Source organism: Ascidia mentula, chromosome 4, assembly GCF_947561715.1.
Source record: "Ascidia mentula chromosome 4, kaAscMent1.1, whole genome shotgun sequence".
Taxonomy (NCBI): Eukaryota; Metazoa; Chordata; class Ascidiacea; order Phlebobranchia; family Ascidiidae; genus Ascidia; species Ascidia mentula.
The window spans coordinates 19,741,406-19,765,652 of NC_138569.1; the positions used below are offsets into that span (position 1 = coordinate 19,741,406).

A 24,247-nucleotide genomic window follows, 5' to 3' on the forward strand; every position below is an offset into this window, starting at 1 on the left:
ATTATTTAGCGATCATAAATAGAAATATAAAACTGAGCAGGTAGGCGAAAAGAAGTCGGCAATGTGTTGCGGTTATTGAGTGTCGTAACTGTAGAGTCGCCCCCTGATCCCGTCTTCGAATATTGCGCATCCGACTCGCTTTTGTTTTGGCAGTTCGATATCAACAAGATCTCTGAAGTGGCAATTCATTGCAGCGTCGATCTCCTTTAAAAAACATTTGCGATAATAATGTCATGCTGTTCTGTTACAAGATTGTGTTGTCGCGGTAAGGCATGCTGTGGCGGAATTTTTTTGTATTTCTGAAAGGGGGCACTCTGTATAAACAGTGTTAGGCCCTGATCGATAATACGAAGGTTAACTGGGTATTTGCAAAGGTCGCGGTTTGTCTATGTTTGGTATTTGAACTGCCTCAGTTGACTATGCGTGAAGCTTACTTGCCGGAAAATGCGCATGGAAATCATTGTGGCATAAAAATTAACTTACGTCGTTTGAAAGCGTGTTTTGAAAGGCGAGTACCCGCAACAGACTGTAAGCATCGCTTTCCAGGGCGTCCATACATTGGACGCTAAGTCGAAGCGGGTCGCAGAGATCTGCAGATTCCTACACAAACAAATACGCCTTCATTGCAATAACCTTTTAAAGGTGACAAATGAATTAATTCTTATGGCGACTATGAACTAATTTCTTGTCATAAACAGAGTTTTTCTCCATAAAAAGCAAGGAAATTGGGTCGCCCATACCTTGTCGCTTTTGACGTGGTGAATCCAGGGTTGGGTGGGACACCTTCTGGGTCGTTTCTACGAAATAAAAACGAAAGCAATTAAATTTGCCGCCCACAAACTTTTAAACCATGCCTTTGTGCAGTGACAGAACTTACGATGAGTCCCAGTCTGGCGTTTTGAAACCAGAGAATAATTCTGTAGAGCTCCACAGCCATGGTTGGGCCTTCGTCGTCCCAGAGGTTTTCAGTCAGCCATAGGTTTGAAATGGATTCACTGAAGTTCATCGGGATCTGTTTTAAACGCACGTTCGTGTCAATACAGTGTCATTTCCTCACAGCCTTGTTTTTATCAGGTTGTCCAGTAAACGTATAAACTTTCAATAGACAACTATAAAATGATCATTCGGCGTGGGACTGCGTTTTGTTCGCCTATTTGTCGGTTATCCGCCCCCAAATGTTGTTGCTTACATGGGCCTCAGTGAAAAGGTTTGGTGGCCCATGGTTTAGACAAACTTGGCCAAAACTGTTCCTATCTGACGTAACGTTGCAGGGGCCTGGTACGAAACCTTTATATGCTTCGTGCGTGTTTAGCCTCGGTCTGAAATCACAATGTGGCGGCTTTAAACTTTGCCGCATACAAGTATTCGAAAATCACTTTCACTTGCATCAGACTTTTTCAAATATTTACCGGACGTGATGTAAAGACTATTTGTTACAAACCAAGGCCGTGGGTTCGCAGCAATAAAGCCGTGTGGTAAGTGGTGGTAATCTAATATTGCTGTGCAGATACGGTTAAAAACTTGTTTGTAATGTGTCAAGAAAATCACAGACTAAACTTTAAGGCCTTGTAACTTTCACTAAAATTGTTTACAATAACATTTAATGACAAAAAGAGAAAGTAAAATAAGGTGGATTGTATAAAATGTTGTAGAAGTTATAAGCGTGCAAAAAAAGCCATAATAATATTGGTAAGCTGCAGACAGGGTGTGTACCTTTAGCGCTATCGGTTATTCGTCTCTGTTGTTTGGTACTCAGTATAGGGTACCCAACAGATCGACGTTGACCGGACAGGTACCACAAAGTGGAATCTAGTGTGCCTGCTAGTCTACCAGCTAGCACAGTGCCACTGCAACAGCTGCACTGATAAGACCTCACAGGTCGAAACAGTGCGTGTACACACCCTGTCTGCAGCTTACCAATAGTTATAAGCGCTTATTCAATTGAACAACAAGATAATGTTAATATTGTAAGATTAGATATATTGTCTTACCAGAATCCGACCGTCGCTGCGGTCTTTCATTAAACCTTCAAGAGTCTGGTCCCAAATTGCGTCCAGGAAGTCGTCCACGTTGTAGTGCAAAGGAGTTGCGCATTCCAACACAGGACGGGATGATACACGAACGACACAAAGTAGAAGTCCGATGACCGACAAAAGCTTGGCTGACATTTTTGCAAAATTTCTTCTCTAAATCGTTTTTATTCTTATTCGTCGATTTACTGATTCTTTGCTCTCGTGGGGTTGTTGTCGGTGTTGGTAGTTCGCGATGCAGTGATAATTCCACATGGTTGTCCTGTCGCTTATATAGCAGAATCCGGTGATATTTTCCATCGTCACATCTAAAAATTGTCCCAAGTATCCAAGACGGAAAGTGCAATGATGTAACCGACGATCAGCGCCACCGACGCGCTTTGTATTTACAAGCCTGAATTTAGTTCGGAAGTCCTGGCACGTCGAGAAGAGGTCCACCCAAATTTAGTTGTGATTAGTCCGGATGCGGCTGCCGACCGCCTGTGTGTTTCCGTTGCCCCGAGATAGACACCTGATTTCGTTACTCTCAGCTGTATTTTCAGGTTGCGTAATGAGCTGTACACAAATCAATAACCGCCGCTGTGTGCTTAACCAATCCATTTCGGTTTGTTTGTGGGTATTTCTGGGGATGCGCTTGTTTGGTTTAGATAAGATACACCTACTTTGAGAAGCTGGTGTTAGAAGCCCGCGCGTTGTTTTTGGAGTAACACAAGGTTATTGACCTCACAGACGAATTCCTTCCGTTTTGTGCTTTCCAAACAGTGTTTTTCGCGGCTTCGGTTTTATCAATGGCCTCCTGCAGCGCGTCACCACACGGTGCTTTCCCCTTGAATTCCTAGTAACGATATTAGCATACTCCAGCCAGGCAAAATATTTACTCTCTCTGATCTTCTCTGCCAGGCAATCAAGTCGAAACGTCACCTCGAAACCGCAAGTACCGGACGGCCTGATAGCAACGACCACAGCGTTCGCGTTGGGCACCACGGAACTCACCGAAACCACGCAAAACAACCTCTGCACGTCGTATAGCAACTTAACCTCCAATGACTGGACATTCGCTGTACGCGACTCGACCGTGTTCAACAGCAGTGGTTACGTGTTCGACTGGGGTCGGTGGATCGACGATTCGCACCATTATCTTAAAAACGGCGACATTTATCGACTCTGCGGCAATCAGAGCAGCGCAGTGTAAGTTCACAAATACTTGTTCCCAAAATTTATTCATTTTCATTCTGTGCAAGGCTCTATTCAACAATAATGAAATAGGGCCCAAAGCAATTCCAGACGATCTGTACGTAACAATAACTGTTTTTATGCAATATACACCAAATACCAAACTGATCAACATTATTTCTGTACATGTTTTCATTGAATAGGAAAAGGTACAATCCCGTTTATATCGTTTACTTTCGTTATATTATCAATCGAGCCTCCCACAATTTAAGTGTTTATTACACACAAAATTACCAGGAGCTGCTTCGACCAAGTCAAGCATAAGCTAATACTTTTTCCGAGCCATATGTCATTCCTAATTCGTGGAAACTCTCGCGAATACTTCGAATTGGGCATACGACGAAACAACCACTGTTACAAACTGTTTCGATTCTCATTTTAGGAAATGTCCCGGAATCACAACGTGCGTTCAAGCCGGGGGAAACCCCAATTTCGGATATACGAGCTTCGACAACTTTTTCTACGCCTTTCTTTCCGTTTTTCGACTCTCACTCCAGGATAATTGGGAGGAATTGTATCTTCAGGTCATGGAAACAAACGGTGAGTGCGAGAGTTTATTGGAGAACGTTTGCGATACATCCTTGCGACGTTAGTTGTAGCGCGATTGAGCCGAAATACAAGAAAACAAACCACCGAACTCATTGATTTGATGGTGAATGAAAAATGGCTTTTAAATTATTTTATTTGCGTACAATGCAAATGTAATAAAAGCAGGCATTGCATGCAATATGCTTTCTGTTCCAAAATTGGACAAGAAAATATTTATGTGTTTATACTTGAAAAAACAAAGTTTCATGGATTTGCATTTTGGAAAATACCTTTAACCAGCGGAAGTCCCTGCTTTTGCTACATTTGTGAAATGCTTGGTTCTATTGTATTGCCAATTTAAGGCCTGCAAGAAAATAACAAATCGAATCCATTTCGCCAGTTTTTCTACCTACCTGTTCAGTTTGTTCGTGCCTAAAATTTGCAAAATCAATCGAAAATCAAATCACTTTTAATTCCCCGCAAAGTTACTACGCACATAACCATCAACGCGAAACAAAAAAATGGCGTGGGCACCGGAAAAATATCGAGTCAGGCGCCCATGTAAAGGTGATTTCCTCAATGAGAATCACCGTCTGTCGTATAGGATCGCAGTTAGTCGCACTGGAAGGTGGTGGGTGCAGTTCACATACCCATTTATCAATGTATATATCGTCAGACCAGATTAATCCGTGACATCAGGAAACCCCACTATCCGACACAAACGAAATTCGTTTCATCATCAACCCTGTTATTGTTTAATTTCGTAAATCTGAATACCCCGACATTATGTGACGAAACAAAGTCCGGAATTACGTGGTCTGAACTTACACAACAATCAGCAATGCAAAGAAGGGTTGCAATACAATGTCAGGTATATTGCAGGACAACTGGCGTTTGTTTTTTTCCTCGTCATCATCTTCCTGGGGTCGTATTACCTCGTCAACCTGATCCTGGCTGTGGTGGCATCGGCTTACGAGGGACAGAGGAAGGATGTGGCCAACGCACTGGAAGAAGAAAAACGCGAGCTGTTGAGCGAAAAGGTGCCAATAAGTAACAGCGCGGTGCCGCCAATTTTGAGTGTGTAAAAGTTTGATGAGATGTATCCAATGGCAATATAAAGCGTTTATGCAGCGCGTAGGGTTACACTGTTCCTTTAAGAGCCTCATGTAAGGTTACACTTTGAAGCACCGAGGCCTTTAATTGTTCATGTCCAGAGTGCGTTTTGCCATTTAAGTCGTCGGTTTAAACCTCACCCAGGGCCGTTTTCTTTTCGTCTTGCAAGTTACGTAAACTTCAGATTAACAACGTTTTTTTGCGGAATTCTTGGTGTCCCGGCATTGTGACCTCGTATTCACTAAATGTTGATTGTTTTATTTTTCAGGAAATTCTGAAAAAGCGAAGAAACGCGACGCGTACAATGAGCGAACTCACTCGACAATCCCAACAAATGAAGCAAAATGAAAGTTGTTTTTCCAAATGCTCATGTTACGAATCCTTCAAAGAGATCTTTCTGCTGTAAGTCGTAAATATAGCGGTCTGGTCAAAAAAAAATTCTGTGAAATTTCCTAAAAATTTAACTATTTAGGTTTGTTTGGGGGTTGAAACAAAAAAAACTGTTGGTATGAGGGACCCTCTTTTTTAATGCGGGGTCTGATTTAATAAGATCGGTCAAATGTGCCAAATACTAGATGACCTTTGATATTTACAAAGCCTAACCCTTGGCATTGCAAGACATAAATAGCTAAATTCTAAAATGTGTGTAAAAGTATGGCGGTCCCAAAATTACCTCAAAACATTTGTTTTGTTTCAACTCAGGTGGTCCTGTTGTATCGGCGAGAGTGTCATTTGCAAAATACGCGAGAAGCTGCACAAGTTTTTCTCCGCCTCTGTGGCGGAGATGCTCACAGTTTTTCTGGTGATTCTCAACACATTTTTCATGGCATTGGACGGACAACCTATGGGTGAAACACTGGCGAAAGTCCTGGTCGTTTCAAACATTGTAAGCAATAGAGCAATTAATGTTTTCTTTATAGTGCGTTGCAGACAGGAACACTGTTCGTTTTAGCTTTAACTTGGTTACAGTGTTTCCACCTTTGTTTGTTTCCGGCGGGTTACACCTAAATTGGCACCCAATGCTGGTCAATGGTGGCTGTATAGTCACCACAAAGTGGAGGTCTTTTAGCTCACAAGATAGTTGTAAGTTACACCATAACTTGCACTATGTGACCTATAGGTCGAAACATTGGCCCTGTCTGCAGATCACTATTGTAAGGTTTATATTATGCTTGTTTTTGATGTTTAACGATGAATGTTTTTTGGCCGACAACAGTGTGTATGAAGCGAATTTACGTTGTTTAAAGAGCGAAGTGGTAATGCCGTGTAGCTTGCACTGTTGTGGTTTTTCTTGGTGGTCGGGCGAAAAAGCGGTAATGTTCATGGCACAAACCGCATTGTTAAAAGTAGGTTTGGGTTCATTAACTGCATACCCGGAATCAAATCCCGGTCTGGCGAATAATTAATATTTCCCATCTTGTTCAGGTTTTCACAATGCTCTTCGCGGTCGAAATGGTGCTGAAAATTTTCGCACTGTCGCCTTACAACTATTTCATTGTGAGTTGGAATGTGTTCGACTTCGTAGTTGTGTCCCTGAGTCTCATGGAGCTGGTTCTTTCTGACAAGCTCCCCGATGGCTTGTCGGTGCTGCGAACTTTCAGGCTCATCAGGCTGGTACGTGTAACAATATTGTATCGGGCAGTGTTTTTTATTAAACATAGTCGTCACAAATAATATTTGACCATTATACACAATTTATAACCACAACCTTGTAATTAAAAGATGACAATTGTGACTTTCCTGTCGTATATATACCGGAAATATATTGTATTGTTTGATCTTCGTAATTATTCATGTAATTCCTTCAACAGGACTATAACGAAAATTGGTGTAAAACGTGCAGATTTGTCCACGTACTTGTTTGAATTGTGGGTGCGCTTTACCGACATAAACATCAATTTAACGCAGCATTCTAGTCATTTTTAATGCTCTGTCAGAAATAGAGATAACCGGAGTCATTTTTTCGTCCAGGTTCGAATATTGAAGCTCGCTCGGTCTTGGCCTACGCTGAGCAAGCTTATGCAGATGATCGGCGACTCCTTGAGTAAAGTTGGATACCTAACACTCGTCCTACTCATTGTGCTGGTGATCTTTGCACTCGCAGGCATGCAGACCGTCGGACCGCAATTCTTCATGAACAGAGATCAGGTGTGGGGCGAGTTTTGTTTAACAGTCCGCTTCAATTTTCCGCCTGATGCTCCCACTAAACTGTTTGGTATCACAAGAATCTGTCAAGCCGTGCGTCGTTAGCGCTAATTTACCTCCGATACTCTTGAGAAAGGTTAGGACAGTGCATGTTTCGTCGACTGTGCCATGACCTCGGTCAATATTCTGTTTGCAAGTCCAGCAACAAAGGACCGTAAAAAGGTTTTGAGCAAAAACACTGCGCGCAGCTTCGCAAACACAATACCGTCATCGTACAAACCAGCGCGGTGTTCCAAAATTACTTTTGAAGAGCAAGTTCCACCTACCGAAACATTTCCATAACATAGTTTAAAATTGAATTGTCCAAAACAAAACACAGATTTAATTTAAAAGTTTCATTCTGTCAACCCCGTTATATTTTCTCGCCCACGCCCGAAAGGTCGGCGCATTGCTTTATAAATGACCTGGCTGCAATTTCTTGCACAAGCAAAAGTTTCAAGGGTTTGCTCAATGCAAAATGCATGCCGGGTCAGCGGGTGGCTTCGTGGCTACCAGCATTCATCTCGTTCCGTTTAACGTCGCGAAGAAACAAAACTGTCGACCCCCCCGCTCGAGCCCGCCTAAATATTTATAACGCCTCTCCCGCAGCCAAGTCATTAATTATTAACGCGAAAAGGGAAACTTTATCTTGAGATAAGTGCGAAGTAAAGCGGGTTGAGTTGCCGTGGGGAATAGCGGATTTTATCTTTTGTGTTGGATGTTTGCACGTCGCATCCACGCTACTGGCCCGGAACGTCGATTCTTTAGAATAAAACACTTGTGTTTGTTTTGAAAACTAAATGTGAAGAAATGACATTAAACAATTGATTCAGTAACATTTAGGAAATGTTTTTAAAATTGTAAACTGTGTTAAATGAATATTTGGGCGAAACAAACACATTGCACGAAGTGGAATTTCAAATGTATGTAAATTGTCAACGGTAAATATAATCACTGGGTTGCGACGGGCTGCAGTGTTTTGGGCACTTAGTATTCACAAAAACTTCGTAAGCACATGTTTTTAAAAAACAAACACCTGAATGTTTTTGAGCAGATATAAAACTTGCGCATACAGAAATGACGTTTTTGTTACCACGCCGGGATTCGAACCCGGGTTGTCCTGGGCACGAAACCCGACCAGGTTTTCTGTATACGGGATAGAGGCTTAACCGATGTCGCTTGTTGCATGCTCACTTGACCTAAAGGGCGCTCTGGCACCGCTAGCGGCAAAGTTCCGTCAAGAGGAATTGTTCAGAGCAAATTTTCCTCGTCGTCAGAGCTGCTTTCTCCAGCAACCGACATATACAGAGTCTCTGTTTCATCTCGGAAGCGGACGCTTCTCTTCCTCTTATTCGATCCTTCCTCCTCTTCTCCTGCTTCCTTCTCTTCCTCCTCCGATGAGGAAGATGTTGCGGAGGAGTCGGAGATTCCGCTCGATTCCAACAAGATGTCAGCCATGGTGTCATGAGGATCATCACCTTCCACTCCAACACTGCTTCTGCGTCTTTTCCGGATTTCGCTGCTTTCTTTCATCAGACAAACGACGCACAATCTTTGCAAGAATATTTGTCAGCGTTGTTATTACGCGTGTGAGGTTTTAAATATTCCCAAATTATACTTAAAGATCTTAAATCAAAACGTGTCACTGTGGAGATTGATTTCTTTGGAGATAATGTTAGTATTGTGATCGCGTAATACTATAGAGTCACGTGCAAGTCGCTACAGCACACATAACGTGGATTTTCAAACGCTCCACTGCGTCTTGCACCAGAAGTACATGAGTTTTGATTTGTTTTCGCATCAAATAATTTTAAATACCTGTGAAGATCTTCGAAGCATTCCACACAATATTGCGCCTTGCATCCGAACGTCGCACAGCTGGTAAAGAGGTGGGAGTGCCTTTTCCCACCAGCTAGTTTGCATACGTTGCAACGGTAGAACGTTCTTCGACCAAGACAACGCGCGAGCCACCCAATGACCTGTGCGGACCTTGCAACTAATAATTTCAAGATCGATGCAATATTTCGTCGGTTATTGACTAACGCACATTATTGACTGAGGCTAAAATTACACATGGACTCAAAACCACGCAAACTTCTTTCTTTACTTAACGAAATTAATTTTTTTTGTATTAGTACGACTAATACTATTAGTTTCTTTTCTATCTCAGCAATTTTACAACTTTAAACAATTATCGGGAATTCTAGAACTTTAAAACGCTTTAGTACCAACCCCACGACGATGGGAGAGACGTCCTAAAAAGTCGTAACGATCTTCTTCCTTACTCTGCTGCACTTTCAAGCAGGCTTTTTTTAATGCGTTCGCCAGGCCCGTTCCCAAGCCTACATATCACCATGTTTGAGCGCAGAAAGCATCAGGTATATCAACACGACCTACTTAACCCTCTCCCAGAAAGGATCTTCGCTCTGAGAAAAAGGATTCTGGCTCGCTCGCGTTTCGGATGATACCTTGCCATGATCCTGCGCCGAATGCGGAGCACGTATGCCTCGGCAAAGCAAAATGTGTAGAGAAGGACGTACAAGGAGGTGATGAACGCGTAGAGGTAGTAGTCGGGTGGTCGCGGGTTTGGCAAGCATTTTTCAATGGAAAACTCGTAGCCCTCCGAGTTGGCCAACCTCTGCATTGCGCTTGCAATTGACCTGCCCGGGTGTGTAAAGTGCTTTTTGAGTTTGCTATGGGCTTATGACGTTTGAAATGCAGGAATGTGCATGACAGTTATTTGCAAAAAGTTTTACTTCCGATAATGGAAAACCCTAGTAGTTTTTTTTGAAATGTAGATTTTTTTGAAAGAATTGCCCACAAAAAGTGAATTTGGTATACCTTAACTGAATGCCAGTAAAAAATCTCATGCACATCCCTAAGAAAACGTTTTCGGTGTATATCAGTTAACACGTGTACAAAAAGTCGCAGAAAAGTACCCACATTAGTTCACAATATACCTGTAGATGATAGAAACAAATCCTATTCCGCCGACAGACAAACTGACCAACTTTGCCACGATCTCTTTAGCCTTTTCGTCTGCCACATTCCCCATAACGGAATCTGCCCCTTTCGTTAGAACTTCCTCCAAAAAAGTGGCAGCTTCCTGGCGCAGGGAGAGCGACACCGCCATCTGGTGGAGAAGCCACCAGAGACTGTAGTCGACGAAGATAATTGCAACGGCGTAGATGAGGTGGAATGACATGGAACTTATACCTTTGGAGAACTTCTTTAGCTCAGCCCGCGACATCCAGATCCTAGTGATCGTTAAAAACCGAATAAATTTGGACCAGAGGAGTTGGTAAACGGGCTTCGGTTTCAATAGTTTACAAAAAATCAAATTATTTTTTCCAAACCTTCACAAAAAGGAACACAACTCACGGGTTTTCTTATAATTCTGAGTATAAAGACGTCTTCCTTTAAACATGACAGTGTTAATAGCAATATGGGTCTCTTTATATTCACAAAAAGGATTTAAAATTTACTCATTCTGTGTAACGTTTACTGTGTAGGATGTTTATTGAAAACATAAAGGTGAAAATATTTGCGCTAATATAAAAGCCTCCGAATTCGCGGGAACTATTTTATTTAACCTGTTCGGACTGATGTATTTCGAGTTTTCTTTGGCTCTGAGAGGAAAAACGGAAACACCCCCACTCTTCTTCCTCTTCTTGTCGAGCTTGTCCAATTGATCAGTGACGTAACAATTGTCGAATTCGTTTGAAGTCAGATATTTATGTCTATGAAAATTAGGCCTGAGTGTTATACCCAGGTTGCTAAAACACAATGCAATTTAACTTTAAACGGATAAGAGTTATACGAAGTCAATGTGGATGTTACGGTAGTACATGAGCATAAATGCAAAAAAGCCCACCTAAATATCTGTAGTCATTTTTTGCAGAGGGTATTTCGATCTGTTTGTATGGACGAAAGGAGCACAACCAACATAAGGAAAATGAGTCATTCTTTGCATATTACCTGTACTTTATGGCTTTCAGGATCACAAAGGCTGTTGAAAACCCCATGGCGAATCTGACCCACTCAAATACATCGGTGACGCCCGAAATCCTTTCCTTGATTTCACTCAAAATGTCACTGGTTATATTTCCCACGGTTTTCGACGCGTTAACTTTGTAGGTGAACTCGTGTGAGAAGGACATTTTAAATTCGAATTCCTCCTAAATAAGCGATAATCGATAAAAATAAGAGTTTTGCCACAAAAGAAACTTTGAAAAGAGTCTGTCTTTCTACCAGTTTCAAAATTCTCTGCGAATTCAACACTAAAGCAACGAAAACATAAAACTTTTGGGCGCACCCACTGCTAAAAGTAATTGCACCAAAATTAGAGTGCACACAAAACCTTTTCAGAATAGAATCAAACAGCAACACTTTAACAAGACAAACCTTTATCCGACGGATGGCGTCACGGACAGGATCTGTGATCAACTTCTTCGCTTGCTTGGCCACGAAGTTTGGAATGATGCAAAGAAAGGCGCCTAGTTTGTCGTTGCAAACCGAGCCCATGTTACGAATAAAGTCGTTCATATGACGAACTACATCGGAAATCGACTGAACCTTCTCCGCAAACTCCTGAAAAACTTCCTCCGCCGTCTGCATGTTGTGAAACACCGAGAAGTTTCATCGCAGAAAGAAACAGTGACTTAATCTCAATGGAAGCATGAACAAAAAAATTCAAAATAAATAGATTTTTTTGCTGTCATTGCCATAAGAAAAACGCACGTGACTAGAACTAAAAATGATTTATTGTCACGCTATGTTCTTACGAATACATACATCATTATCACACTATGAAAGAGTGAGTTTGTTGGAAAAAAAAAAGTTTGTTCGGCAAAACTACCTCCACCGCATCCACAATCACATCCACCGTATCTTCCATGGTTGCAAGAACAGCATTTTGGCCCTCGTGGACAAGCGAGCTGAGCCCTTGCGTCATATTGTAGCCCAGCTCATCGCCGCATGTCAGAGATCGTGAGATTTCTCTATAGTTGTGAGCAACGTTCGCAGCCGGTCCAGTAACGAGCAACATCAGCGTGAAAGCCAGGATGATGGCTCTATGAATAATTCAGCTTAGCAAAGTTTGTATAAATAGCAATTCAGGTGCAATAAAACAATTGGCGACGCCCCATGCGTGGCTGCGTATAATTGCATTTAGACTCGCGTAGATGTAAACCCAATGGACGATTAATGGTGGTTTTGAATTCTCAAGGGTTAAGTTTTGCGGTACAAGAAAAACACTTTAATGAAAATAACTTAACAGCTTCATTGAATTTGTATTTGTCTTTCTATCATGGGGACATACGCAAAAAAATGTGTCAAACGCAAAAAAAATTACTGGACGTTGAACCGCAGAAATTGTGTAAAGCTTAACCCACGTACCTTCCTTTACCTGTACAAAACGTCGGCAACAAAAGCGTTACCACACAGCGCACTGATTTGGAAAATGCCATTCCAACAGCCACAGGAAAACCAATGAAACCGCTCCACCAAATTGCCTCCTCGGCTTTCCAACTGCTATGATACGTCAGTAGGAGGTAAAAGCCTTGACTAAGACCCAAACCACATAGGAAACGTATGATCAGCACTATTAGCCAATCACTTTGCTCTGGTTCTTCTGAAACATCGGCATCTCGCATGCCCCAGGAACGCTTTCTTAACAGCAGTCTTCTACATATGGTTGAACAGTAACTTGGTATGTTTTACAGGCAGTTGGTAGTTACAAGTCATAGGTTTATGTCTGAACTTACTTTTTTATGCCATGGTCGCTTTCGGAAGTCCAGCTTGAAGAAGAAGAAAGCGGCAAACTTTCCTCTGATTCAATGTCAGCACTTTTCTTTCTGCCTGTTATACTTCCCCATATATCGCTGAAAAATGCTTTTATGCCGCCCGCCTGGCCCAGTGCAGCTGATGCCTGATCGTGGGTATTAAGTAAACCGCGCTGAAGGTTAGCCATCTAGTTTACAGCAACAAAACAGCAGAAACATATGTTGTAATAGTTCATGGCGCCAGTGTTTTTTAGGTTACAAAGCGATCTATAGTTGTCAGCATTGTTGCGTAATAATAGTCATTGTTGACAAAGGGCTGTAATTTGAAGGTTTGACTGTGTTGTTTCTGCAGGGCTTGCCTCTACGATGGCATATGAACGATTTTCCTCACGCCTTTTTGGTCGTTTTTCGGATTCAATGTGGAGAGTGGATTCAAAGTATGTGGCGATGTATGCATTCGGTGACAGAAGAGGGCGCTGTTGGCCTATTTCCTGTCTGTTTGTTCATTTTTCTCGGTGTTGTTGTGGTTGGAAATCTAGTGGTGAGTATTAAAACATAAGAAAAAAATATTTTTACCGTAGATTATATAAATTGAATTTAAAAAAAAGTAAATATATAAAATAAATTGCCAACTCTATAACTCACTCCACAGAGTTACGTTGTAGAAAATTTTCACTTTTTTTCGAAATAAGTTTTGTCAAACATGGCCTTACATTGCTATTTTCTACGTTAAGGTACTTAACCTGTTCCTCGCCCTTCTACTCAATTCATTCAGCGGTGATGCGTTGAAAAATGGCGGAGGGAAAAAAAGAAGCGCGAAACAGTTTCTGACGTCCATCAAACACGCAGGAAAAAAGGTTTGCTTTCGTTATTTCTGATATGTGCCAAAGAGAAATACCTGAGGTTGCATCGTTTTACATTTTCAAAGCATTCGTCACAACTAATTAGATATATTGTTTGTTATTTTGTATCAATGGGATATCATTGACTTGAACATGGAACGAGATATCATTGCCTTGAAGTTGTATTTTAATAAACTTACAGGCATTTCCGAAGTTGCAATCAAACTCGAAACGAAAGGTGGCGCCAGAGCGCAACAAAATTATCTCGGCAAAACACAGCAGTGAGAAGGAATCCGCGAACGGGCACACAGAGAACGAACAGAAACTTGTTGACACATCAAAGGTAAGTTTCAATGTTGACGAGTCTTCACTGGACGGTTATCATGAAATTTATTTATTAATTCCGTATTGCCACTGTGGTGACACACCGAAAAATCGCTTGTTTTAATTTCTTATGTTGTGATCGGTGTAGCGTGCCACATTTTTCGTACTCTGTGTGATTATGATTTCGCACCCTGTGCCACATTTCCGAGTGGTTGCCTCTATGTTTTCAACATAATTTGGGGCCGTCTGTTGTGTGTTTACTTTTCATGTTGTGCTCTGCGAGCAGACAACACATTGTATACTATTAAACGTAAATCAAGTCGAAACAAATTACAAACGATCATATTTTGGTAAGGATTAAACATTTCCGGCCATTTTCCTTTCAGTTTGTGGTAAATTCCGGTTTAAATTTTGGTTAATCCGACCGGTATTCCATTTATTGCGCAGCACGACGATGGCACAAATTCGAACGTTGAGGAACGAAGTTCGCGCATCGAAAGTTCAACCCAACTAAATCACGTGAACGGAGTAAGAAGCGAGACGGCGGAAAGAGCACAAATGCCCAACATGTTGATGGGTCACCCAGTACTGCGTCGAACTGACAACGGTTCAAACAATGTAAATTTTTATGATCCAACACAGTGGTTCCCAACCTTTCTTGTCTTGCGGCACCCCTATGTAGTTTATGAAGATTTGTCGGCACCCAACGGCTGCAAAGTCTTTCTATCTGATTCTAGATGGGAGGCTTTTAATCATAATAGAAATTTGTACCCTCGATATGGTATTATCGTCAAACCGCATGGTGAAAAATTTCCAGAGTGAAATATAAAGAAATGCTAGAGGCACCGGTGAAAGTTGCAAATGGTGCGACAGAGTGCCGCGGTTGGGAACCACTGGTCTAATTTCGCTGCCTGGATGTCCATAGGTGCTGCGTACTTTGTTGGTGTAGCAAGCATATTCATGTGGGCATTTTTAAGTAGGTTCGATGTAGGTAGAACAGCGGCATGGTTTTATTCGTGGCAACAGACTTTCGGTAACGCTTTCCATACTGCAATAAAAGCTTAAACCATTTATACAAAATATGGTTATGAAAAAGATTTCCACCTTGTGGTGACTATACATTATTGACTCTTTTGCTTATGGAAACGTGGGTATTTTGTGACAGAACTCCAGTCTCAAGCCGAATTCGGTGAAGGTGCTCACCAAAACCACATCCCGTTCTTCACACGGCTCAGACAGTTGTAACCTGACCGATGTCATGCAGTCTCGACGCGATGCGTGGTCGACTCTCTTCGGAAAGTTCTGCGATACCAAACCTTCGACGTTCGGGAAGAAATGGTCGTCATTTCGTTCCACAATGAACCGCGTCGTCCAACACAATATCTTCGAGTCTTTCATCATATTTGTGATTTTCCTCAGCAGTGCGGCGTTGGTAAGAGTTGAGTAAAGTAAAATGTGAAAAAGGGAAACAAAGTTTAAATTATTAATTTCCCATCAAACGACAACAAAACTTTTTATTTAAGTATTTTTAATGTTGTGATGACTTATTTATTAATTTATTTTGCATTAAACAAAGCTTGTCCGAACACATTTTGTAAACCTTTCGTCGCTCTAAAATCTATATTTTAGCGATTAAAAGCCGTAATAATCTTACAATCTTTCGTACCCAGGTTTTCGACGACATCTACTTGCCACAGAGGCCGAAGTTGCAACAGGTTCTGATGGTTTTCGATCGAATTTTCACAGCAATATTTTTTGTGGAAATGATTATGAAGTGGATTGGATTCGGACTCAAGAAATACTTCACTAACGGCTGGTGTCTCCTGGATTTCTTTATTGTGCTCGTAAGGAGGGACATATTTTTATTGCGGTATACGCGCGGCATTTAAGCTTCACTTTTCCCATTTATGCACTTTATTTGCAAAATATACTGTAAATACGAAGCGTTATTAACTGGCACGTACATTGGCAACTTTTACCACTAATGTATGAAATGTGTTCATTAAAACGTTTAGTCTGTAAGTTAGGTCAGTTGATAATGACTTCAGTTTCTTTGGGCTTTAAACTGTTACGCAGTCGCGCAAAAACAGGTCAAAACTACGTTACTAATCACAACCTATTCATTCCATAGGTCTCCCTGGTTTCGTTGACCCTGGAAATTGTCGCCTCACAGACAGGTCTCAACAATGCGGATCTGTCCTTCCTGAGAGTTTTGCGAAGCCTGCGAGCTTTTAGACCGCTTCGAGCCATGTCCCGTTTTCAGGGCATCAAGGTTAGCTATTGGTGGCATCGTATTTTTCGATTCAGCTCAGCCCGTTTAACTTGCTATTCACACACTACAGAGCGGAACTAAATAGCAGGACAACGGTGATCGGTCGATTGCAACCAAAACCAAACCTTTACACATAATATATACTAGAGCTATGTACCTTACAATTTTATTCCGTTGGTCAACTGATGCTTGTACAATTGACGTTCACGCATATCAATGTGTAATTGAAAGAAATGAAATCCTGTTCATTTTGCGCAAAATACCACAACGTAAATGAACTATGGAAGCAAAACATTTAAACAGCATGGACACCGATAAAACCTTAGGATCAGAAAGCTAACAGATTTAAACCTACTGAAAATAAACGTCTCCTGCTATTAACTAACAAGTTTGTTCAGGTGGTCACTGATGCCCTGTTTCGTTCTATCCCTTCCATTCTTAACGTGTTCGTGATCTGCCTCATCTTCTGGCTTATCTTCGCAATCATGGGAGTCAATTTCTTCGCGGGAAAAATGGCGTCGTGTCAATGGAAGGAAAGCGGCGAAAAAGTTTGGCATCCAGAAGACTTTGAGCGGTAAAGGCTGAGCTGTAAAACAATCTCTTGTTTTAGGAAAACATTCATTCGTTTTTCTGCAACAACTTTTGTGCTAGTAGAATTCATTTGATTTTTTTACTCCGCAACCAATTCCCTATTCAACTGTTATGTTGTTGGAAAACTGACAATAAGGCACAAAAGAATAGAGTTGCACTCATGCATTTTAGGAAAGTTTAATCAGCATTCGAACAAACCGCGCAACGTTGCTGTTTTGAAGATCTTATATTTTATTACAGGTGGCCTGATCTATTGAACTATTACGAAATGCCACCGATCAATGTGACGGATAAGGAGAGTTGCAACTGCCTCGCTGAACTCACCAATCACAAGGTTTACTGGAAAAACTTGGAGGTCAATTTCGATAACGTCATGATCGCCTATGTGTCACTGCTCCAGGTCGGCTAACTTATTTGTTTGTTCTATATTGCCAAAAGGTTTAATTTGGAATACAAACTGCTAAAATTGGGTAAACGTTAAAAGTTTGTGCCTAAAGTACCTTGCAAAGTAGCAGGGCTTCTAAACTATTTTGTTCTACGACCCTGTTTACAAAAATTTGTAAACCATGTGTGCATTCATATCAAATCGTGTACCTCAGGTGGCCACGTTTAAGGGTTGGATGCCAATCATGTACGCAGCAGTGGATTCGCCAGACAAAATCGGCGATCAACCAATCAGAGACAACAACGTGGCAATGTATTTCTTCTTTGTCGCTTTCATTATCTTCGGGGCTTTCTTCACTTTGAATTTATTCATCTCCGTCGTCATCGATAACTTCAACCAACAGAAGAAGAAGTTTGAATTAGCCGGTGCTGAACTCTTTCTCACTGACGTAAGTTTGCTCAAAAAGTAGGAAAGTTTATTCTTTAAAAGTCCCAAAAACTATTTTCACAACAACAATCAATTACATGGCAACAATTAAATTGTAGCCTAGGTTTTGTTTCTATTTGATTTTGCAATTTGTACCGATTTTTGAAAAGTATGACGTGTTATGCGGAGTGCTGGACTTTTGACAACAGATCGTTACTTTGTTAATTGTATAATTGTACGAAATGAAGTGACGTAAAAGTGAAGATTTTCAATTGCTACAACTTTACACAAATTAGAGCCAAAAGAGAATGTACAGTGCGATGAAAAAGCTGAAGGACAAGTTTCCCCGCAAGCTGTTGCCAGTGCCGAAATCACGCTGGAGAGAGCGCCTGTATTTGTTTGTAACCGGTGACAAGTTTGAACTGGCAGTGATGGTGATCACCATTCTCAACCTTGTTGCCATGGCAGTAGAACACGACGACATGACTACGGGTAATGCCTTATCATTGTGATTTTTATCCATGGCTTGGCTGCAGCATTGCCAGCAACCAGTTTTATTTAATCATGGGAAACACTGTTTGCCAAATTTTTGCAACACTCATTATGATGATAAATGTTTTGTAGCATATGTGAAACTGTAGTTAGTATATCAAAATACATTGAAAGTCACTTCACATGAAATTATTCGAACGGTTCGATCAGTTATTTAACTAACAGTCACCCTCGTTTGTCAACTAAGCCAAAGCCACGAGTTTGTATCAGTTGATTTGTATTATCAGAGTCGGTCAACGCCCTTCAGATAGTAAGCTACGTTTTCCTCGCCATTTTCACTGTGGAGATTTTACTGCGGATTGTTGCCATGGGTTTGTCCTACTTCATGGTACCCTGGAATATCTTTGACTTTCTCATAATATTTGGATCACTACTAGGTAAGTTGTGTCAACATAATGCAGGCAATTGTCCATGGACAATCGCTCTTTTTTTTAATACCATTTTTTAAGACACAAAAGTCAATATTTGAAGGCTATGGCAGTATCGCAGCACATAACTAAACGAATAATCGAGTCATAAGTTTTATATTATAACAATCGTTATCATAAGCTGGTAGCAACAAATATTCTTTATAAACTTGATATTGCACATCGTAACTTTTTGCAGCCAACATTATTTCGCTGGCAATCCAAAAAACCAGCGACGGTGATGTGCCCACAGTACCCACGTCGCCATGGTTGCCCATGCTCCGTATGATCCGGATCGCTAGAATCCTCCGCATCGCAAGAGTTGCGAGTGGCATCCGGACTCTGCTCTTTGCTCTCATGCTTTCAGCTCCCGCTCTCTTCAATGTTGGAAGTCTCCTCTTCTTGTTCATGTTCATCTATGCCATATTTGGGATGTCGCAATTCAGTCACGTGGAAAAGAAGGGGGCACTGAACGACGTGTTGAATTTCGAGACTTTCCCAAACACTTTTCTGTTGCTCTTTCAGGTAAGTTCGACTGCGCCAGTGTTGACGTTGTGATTATAACAGTGGTGAAAGTAAGCAGTAAGGGTCCGGACTGCTGTTCCCGTAAGAATTCAACGGCAGGTGTATTATAAGAAACTTCAAATTGTAATCACTTGTATAAGAAAATTTTAACCGGTATACCAAAACGCAATGGTTCTTTTTTCCTCTAAATTAAATCGTTCCGGAGGGTGTTTTTTACTTTCAACCCTGATTAAAAATCAAATGAATAAAGGTAAAAATAATATCTGGTGATGACGTATAATGATTCGTAGTCGTAAGAAATATGTACAGCGTAATTTTTTACTTCTGTTTGTTCGTCGATTAAATTTTCTGCAAAATCGTCGCCACAGCACTTGTAACGTATCTCGGTCTGCTTAGATGTCAACCTCTGCTGGTTGGGATGGTTTCATGGAACCGACTTTATACGTGGATGGTCCCGACGCAGAATGCACAGTGGGTGTGGACGGAGATAAAGGAACATGCATGACCACAACTTTCATCGGCTATTTCTATTTTGTCAGGTTGGTTAACATACAATTTTTTGGTCACGTTCACATGAATTAAGTTTATATTTTGTTGAACAAAAAACGTTTAAGTTGCAGACAACATAACACTAGAAAGCATAGCAAAAGAAAACTTTCCTAATTCACTAAGATTTTATGGTTTACAACGCAAATTTGTGTGTTTGTGATTTACGTGGAATGTATTTTACCAACCGTTTTTTTAACAGTTATCTTCTGATAACGTTTGTGATCGTCACCAACATGTATATCGCCATCATATTGGAAAACTTCGATCTCGCCACGAAAGATAATGAGGAGGCTCTGACAGCAGACGATTTTGAGCATTTCTTTGACATGTGGCAGCGATATGACAAGAATGGAAACGGAAAGGTTGACATATAGTATTGGCAATTACAATTCTTGTTTTATGTTTGTGTCGGTAATTTTATTCGCAAATAGACTCGACAAACACTCGACTACCGAATTCCTTCTGTAAAAATTTGCGTCAAGAAATATATGTTTTTGTCGTGTCAAACCTTGCCAAGTATCGATCGATATATTCCACCCAGTGCCACTAATACGTTTTAGCATAACATTGAATGCGTTGCAGTTAACAATCGACCAACTTAGCGAACTTCTGCACAACATAGACCAACCAATCCAAATCAGAAGACCAAACAAGCAGCATATCGCCACCATGCGGATACCGATGTGCGAAGGATGCGAATTACAAATACTTGATGTTGCGGCGGCTCTGCTTAAGAAAATTTTAGGTTGGTGACACTTTGTGTAATCTTTTGTACATCTTTTATATACGGTTTTGTCGTGCAAATATTACCGCAACAAAATACTCTGATAATCTTAACTTTGTTTGAATAGGACGGGGTCAAAAAAGTGCGATGCAATTAATCCAAATGCAGAATGCAAACGACAGGCAAAATAATTAAAGCAAAATGCATGAATGTCCCTGTGTATAACTATTACCATGCTTACAAATAGAAGGGCAGGATGGCCCCACTGCCCACTACAATGCCTAGGCTGCGAAAACTTCATTTCCCTGTGTAATGCACTTACATAGTTATTACTTTTCTAAACTTATAACTAATTGGAAATAAACTGATCAACTGTTCAGGTTCGGAAGGTTTGTCACCTGATATGGAGGAGGAATTAAAATCGTACTATCAACGAAAACACATCGCACCCTACGACTCAAATCACGTGAGTGACACGTTTGCGTATATCGAGAAGTTGAAAGCCAACAAAACAACGGACGGAGGCTTCGGGGTCACTAGCAGCGTTATGCGACTTGCCAGACTCGTGCGAGACAACCTTGTCATGCCGCCAACGTCCAGGCAGCCTTCGCCATGCAACGAACTTCGACGCGCGTGCGACAGTCGAGTGGAAAATGTGGATGTGAAAGACAGTCACGTGACTCGCGCTGACGTACATCGCGATCCGGAGTTGGTCCTGAATTCTGGAGGCGATTTCAGCAAAAGGGCGACGCTGGTGTTGACCTCATCGCCCGATAGTGTTTGTTTATTGCAAGACTCGACTCCGGGTTCTTCGGAGCGCAACTCCTTACAGACGTTACCTGAATCAGGGTCGAACTGTCTCACGAGCGGCTTCGAAGAATGTAAAGAGACTAAATCGCGAGCTCGTCTTTCCTGCTCGGAGGAATGGAACGATCGCTCGCAGCACTGTGTTGTTTCCACGCTGAGTTCAAGTTCACATATGAACGCTTCAGCGCCGGGTGAGCCCAAAGCTATTTCAGGGGACGTTGTAATTCACATGCCCGAAGAGGGGGGGTGTCTGACAACGGGAGTAAGTTAATGCTGAGTTCTTTTGTTTTTTGACTCGCGGATGCCTAATAAATAAATAAATATACATGCAGTGCAGTGTATAATTACACTCCAAAACAATGGCATATAATTTGTCCATTGTCAGCCAGGTCAATTTAAGTTTGTTTATTAGTGTCAGTTGAGTTACATGTAAACATTACCAACATCTAAACACCTTTAGGAGAATCCTCGGCAAGCAAATATTATCGACAGGAAAACACAATCTAAGAAGCGAAACTTGGCGCGAAATAAATACCACTAATGTTATTACATTTTTGTCGCAAATCATTGGTCTTGCGTCGACTGAGTTTGATCTAAATGATGCGGAGCAGAAAATAACGCCCTTGTGAGTCGCTTTCCGGAATGAACTAGCTTGAGATTAGCTTCGACGAGCGGTGGTAAGATTAAACTTTCTTCCCCATCCTCACTCTCGGTGAAATCGTTATCGGAACGCCGGCGGACGAGCTGCTCAGTGGGGCGGATGTGCAAAGTCGGCCCCGATACCTGAATGCTATGCCGGCGGCTTGTTCGAAGCCCCTTGGGCGCATTCGTGGCAATCGGAGTGTCAAATGTTACATAATCGTCTGCGTCGCTCGATGGCGTAGGCGAAGTATTTCCAGATTTCAAAACATCGGTGTCTGTTTTGTCGTTGCCGAAAAATCCTCCCTGGGCCTCCAAAGTACCGATATATGAGCTTAGATTGCTAAAACACTGTCTTAACCGAGCGCGCTCATTTTGCAAAGGAGGAAAACTTACACTCTTCGACCGCGGTCGTTGCGCAGCTGTAACGTGCGGCAATCGTCTTTTTAAAGCCGCTTTCTCCGCATCCACGTTCCTTCTGTAGCAGAGCTCGTAAAGCTTTCGGTCGTAGTTGATCTGATCAACCCTGGCAAGACCTATGTTGATATCCTTCGTGGTTTTGGTCGCCAACGATTTGTCTCGCATTAGGACGGCGTCAAACCCCGTTCTTCTGCGCACCCTTGTCATTGCGTCGATGGCGTTCAAGATTCTCGGGTCGTCTGCCGCCACCGTGTGGTCGCTCAGAAACAGATCTGCATCGATCGGGCTTTTGTGCCAATTTCCGTTCCTATAGCAACAAACAAAATGGTTATTTTGAATAAATAATATTGCACCTCAAGCAATTTCCTCGTGGTTTTCTTGAAAGCAGTCATATTTAAAAATTTAAAATGACATAGTTTTAACAGCAAACCGTGTATAGCTCGATTTAAGATGTCTTACCTCATATTGCTGTCACGTTACACAATTTGGCAGCAGTCTGTGCAGTCCAAGTTATTTATAAAATATTGCTCTATTAACGTGCATGCATATTCCTGATAAGAAATACATGAGAGTAAAACTAAATAAACACACACTAAATGCTCAAAAAACTTAATTTCCGGGAACTTTCGAACCAGTCAGAGTAACTCTGGGCAATGTTGCTGCTGTCTTGAGTTGCCTAGCACTGATCTACATGGGAACACTTATGAAATCACTCTAACAATCTCCGCACTCGCACGACATCCGTTCCGATATGGCGACACGACAATGCACATCGATTTATTGCCAAAAGCGTTATTGACCCGCAGGTGCGATGCGAGAGCTCAGTGCTGTTTATACAGCAGCCGGCCTGTTGTGTCGCACGACATGTAGCGCCTTCGACTCACCATTGTATCCTTGACGGTAGCGCGCAAACTCCACCACGAACTTATGATAATGGCTTGCTATCGAGCAAATATCGCCCCGATCCGATTTACCGTAATATCGCCGACTCAAACGTGCTCATTGTATCGCACCGAAGCTCGGCATCGACCTTTTGCGCCGAGAGCCTAATTCGTTAATCTCCAGCTACTGCGGCGCCTTCACATTGACTTTGCGTCGGCAATTTCCGCATTCTATTCCGCCTTATTAAACCAACATGCCGCAGAGGCACAATGGCCATTACGCGCAGCGATAGTCCTCGCTCCCGAGCCCGATCCTTTGATCAGCCGAGTACCTTTAGCCACTGTGTATGCTTAGCTTGACCACGCAAGACCCATGTCCACAATTGCGGCAATCAGTACAATCGACTTTTAAATTAGAAAGGGACTCGTCCAGACAACGGGACGCGATTCTTCATTGTCGACAATGAGAGTTTGTACAATTCCGAGTGTGTTTCTAAACCTTTTGAGCGGCCTAAAATAGCACTCCACTCTGACCGAGTCGGTCGTACCCTCTTCTCACAAACGTAAACTAACTTTCTCGGGCAGGTTTTATTCACATGTTGTTGGAAGAAGCTTCAGGGATTGGAATGTCAGAGTACTTGCCTCTGGTCACGTATATATTGATTACTGGTGGATGACGTATCTTTACATGAAGTCATTGTTTCAGGCAGTGGACTGGTTAGTTTCACAGCTTTGGCCATATTTAAATCAATCAAAATATTAAAAATACTGAAAAGTTTTACAATGTCCAGATTTTTTGACCTTAACGGCTTACTAAAGTAGGTTTATTGGCCCTTCGTATGCGCTAAAAATCGCATATATGCATTAAATTGATACATAAAAACATACCTATCGTCCGCAAGCTGTGCAAATTTGCTACTTTTTAGTGGGTGGTTTCTTAAATTTAGTAAAGAAGTGTACTTTTTTCGGAAAGTATTTTTGGTAAACGTTTCAAGGGAATAATTTGGCAATTAAAACATTCTGACGAGCTTG

The 24,247-nt window shown here is 41.7% G+C and overlaps 3 protein-coding genes across 5 annotated transcripts in view; 1 reads left to right on the forward strand and 2 right to left on the reverse strand.

The window, feature by feature from the left end:
- The window catches only part of LOC145897297 (sodium channel protein type 4 subunit alpha B-like), a 28,183-nt gene extending 6,598 nt beyond the window's left edge, over window positions 1–21,585 (forward strand). For 2 of the 3 annotated variants that reach the window (XM_082985528.1, XM_082985527.1), the window contains exons 9-32: window positions 2,931–3,218; window positions 3,646–3,803; window positions 4,674–4,831; window positions 5,173–5,306; window positions 5,607–5,790; window positions 6,330–6,518; window positions 6,876–7,052; window positions 13,224–13,412; window positions 13,606–13,728; window positions 13,916–14,056; window positions 14,485–14,655; window positions 15,203–15,469; window positions 15,708–15,881; window positions 16,169–16,309; window positions 16,708–16,883; window positions 17,141–17,300; window positions 17,500–17,733; window positions 18,008–18,203; window positions 18,491–18,640; window positions 18,870–19,195; window positions 19,592–19,734; window positions 19,944–20,106; window positions 20,327–20,489; window positions 20,849–21,585. In XM_082985528.1, the coding sequence (XP_082841654.1) occupies window positions 2,931–3,218; window positions 3,646–3,803; window positions 4,674–4,831; window positions 5,173–5,306; window positions 5,607–5,790; window positions 6,330–6,518; window positions 6,876–7,052; window positions 13,224–13,412; window positions 13,606–13,728; window positions 13,916–14,056; window positions 14,485–14,655; window positions 15,203–15,469; window positions 15,708–15,881; window positions 16,169–16,309; window positions 16,708–16,883; window positions 17,141–17,300; window positions 17,500–17,733; window positions 18,008–18,203; window positions 18,491–18,640; window positions 18,870–19,195; window positions 19,592–19,734; window positions 19,944–20,106; window positions 20,327–20,489; window positions 20,849–21,546 (4,903 nt within the window). In that variant the 3' untranslated portion in view covers window positions 21,547–21,585. The remainder of the gene's footprint in view (window positions 1–2,930; window positions 3,219–3,645; window positions 3,804–4,673; window positions 4,832–5,172; window positions 5,307–5,606; window positions 5,791–6,329; window positions 6,519–6,875; window positions 7,053–13,223; window positions 13,413–13,605; window positions 13,729–13,915; window positions 14,057–14,484; window positions 14,656–15,202; window positions 15,470–15,707; window positions 15,882–16,168; window positions 16,310–16,707; window positions 16,884–17,140; window positions 17,301–17,499; window positions 17,734–18,007; window positions 18,204–18,490; window positions 18,641–18,869; window positions 19,196–19,591; window positions 19,735–19,943; window positions 20,107–20,326; window positions 20,490–20,848) is intronic. The other variant, XM_082985529.1, reaches the window with a different exon arrangement.
- Window positions 8,340–13,059, reverse strand: LOC145899800 (DC-STAMP domain-containing protein 2-like). Its single transcript, XM_082988712.1, has 11 exons — window positions 12,854–13,059; window positions 12,486–12,773; window positions 11,947–12,160; window positions 11,493–11,699; window positions 11,067–11,266; window positions 10,682–10,828; window positions 10,049–10,345; window positions 9,486–9,748; window positions 9,321–9,430; window positions 8,907–9,067; window positions 8,340–8,640 (listed from the first exon to the last, which is right to left on the reverse strand). The coding sequence occupies exons 1-11, from the start codon at window positions 13,057–13,059 to the stop codon at window positions 8,340–8,342; spliced, it is 2,394 nt and encodes a 797-aa protein (XP_082844838.1).
- A 254-nt stretch (window positions 21,586–21,839) lies between the features above and the next one.
- Window positions 21,840–22,887, reverse strand: LOC145898266 (uncharacterized). The gene is made up of 2 exons (XM_082986696.1): window positions 22,794–22,887; window positions 21,840–22,641 (listed from the first exon to the last, which is right to left on the reverse strand). The coding sequence occupies exons 1-2, from the start codon at window positions 22,796–22,798 to the stop codon at window positions 21,840–21,842; spliced, it is 807 nt and encodes a 268-aa protein (XP_082842822.1). The 5' UTR covers window positions 22,799–22,887.
- Window positions 22,888–24,247: the final 1,360 nt, after the last annotated feature.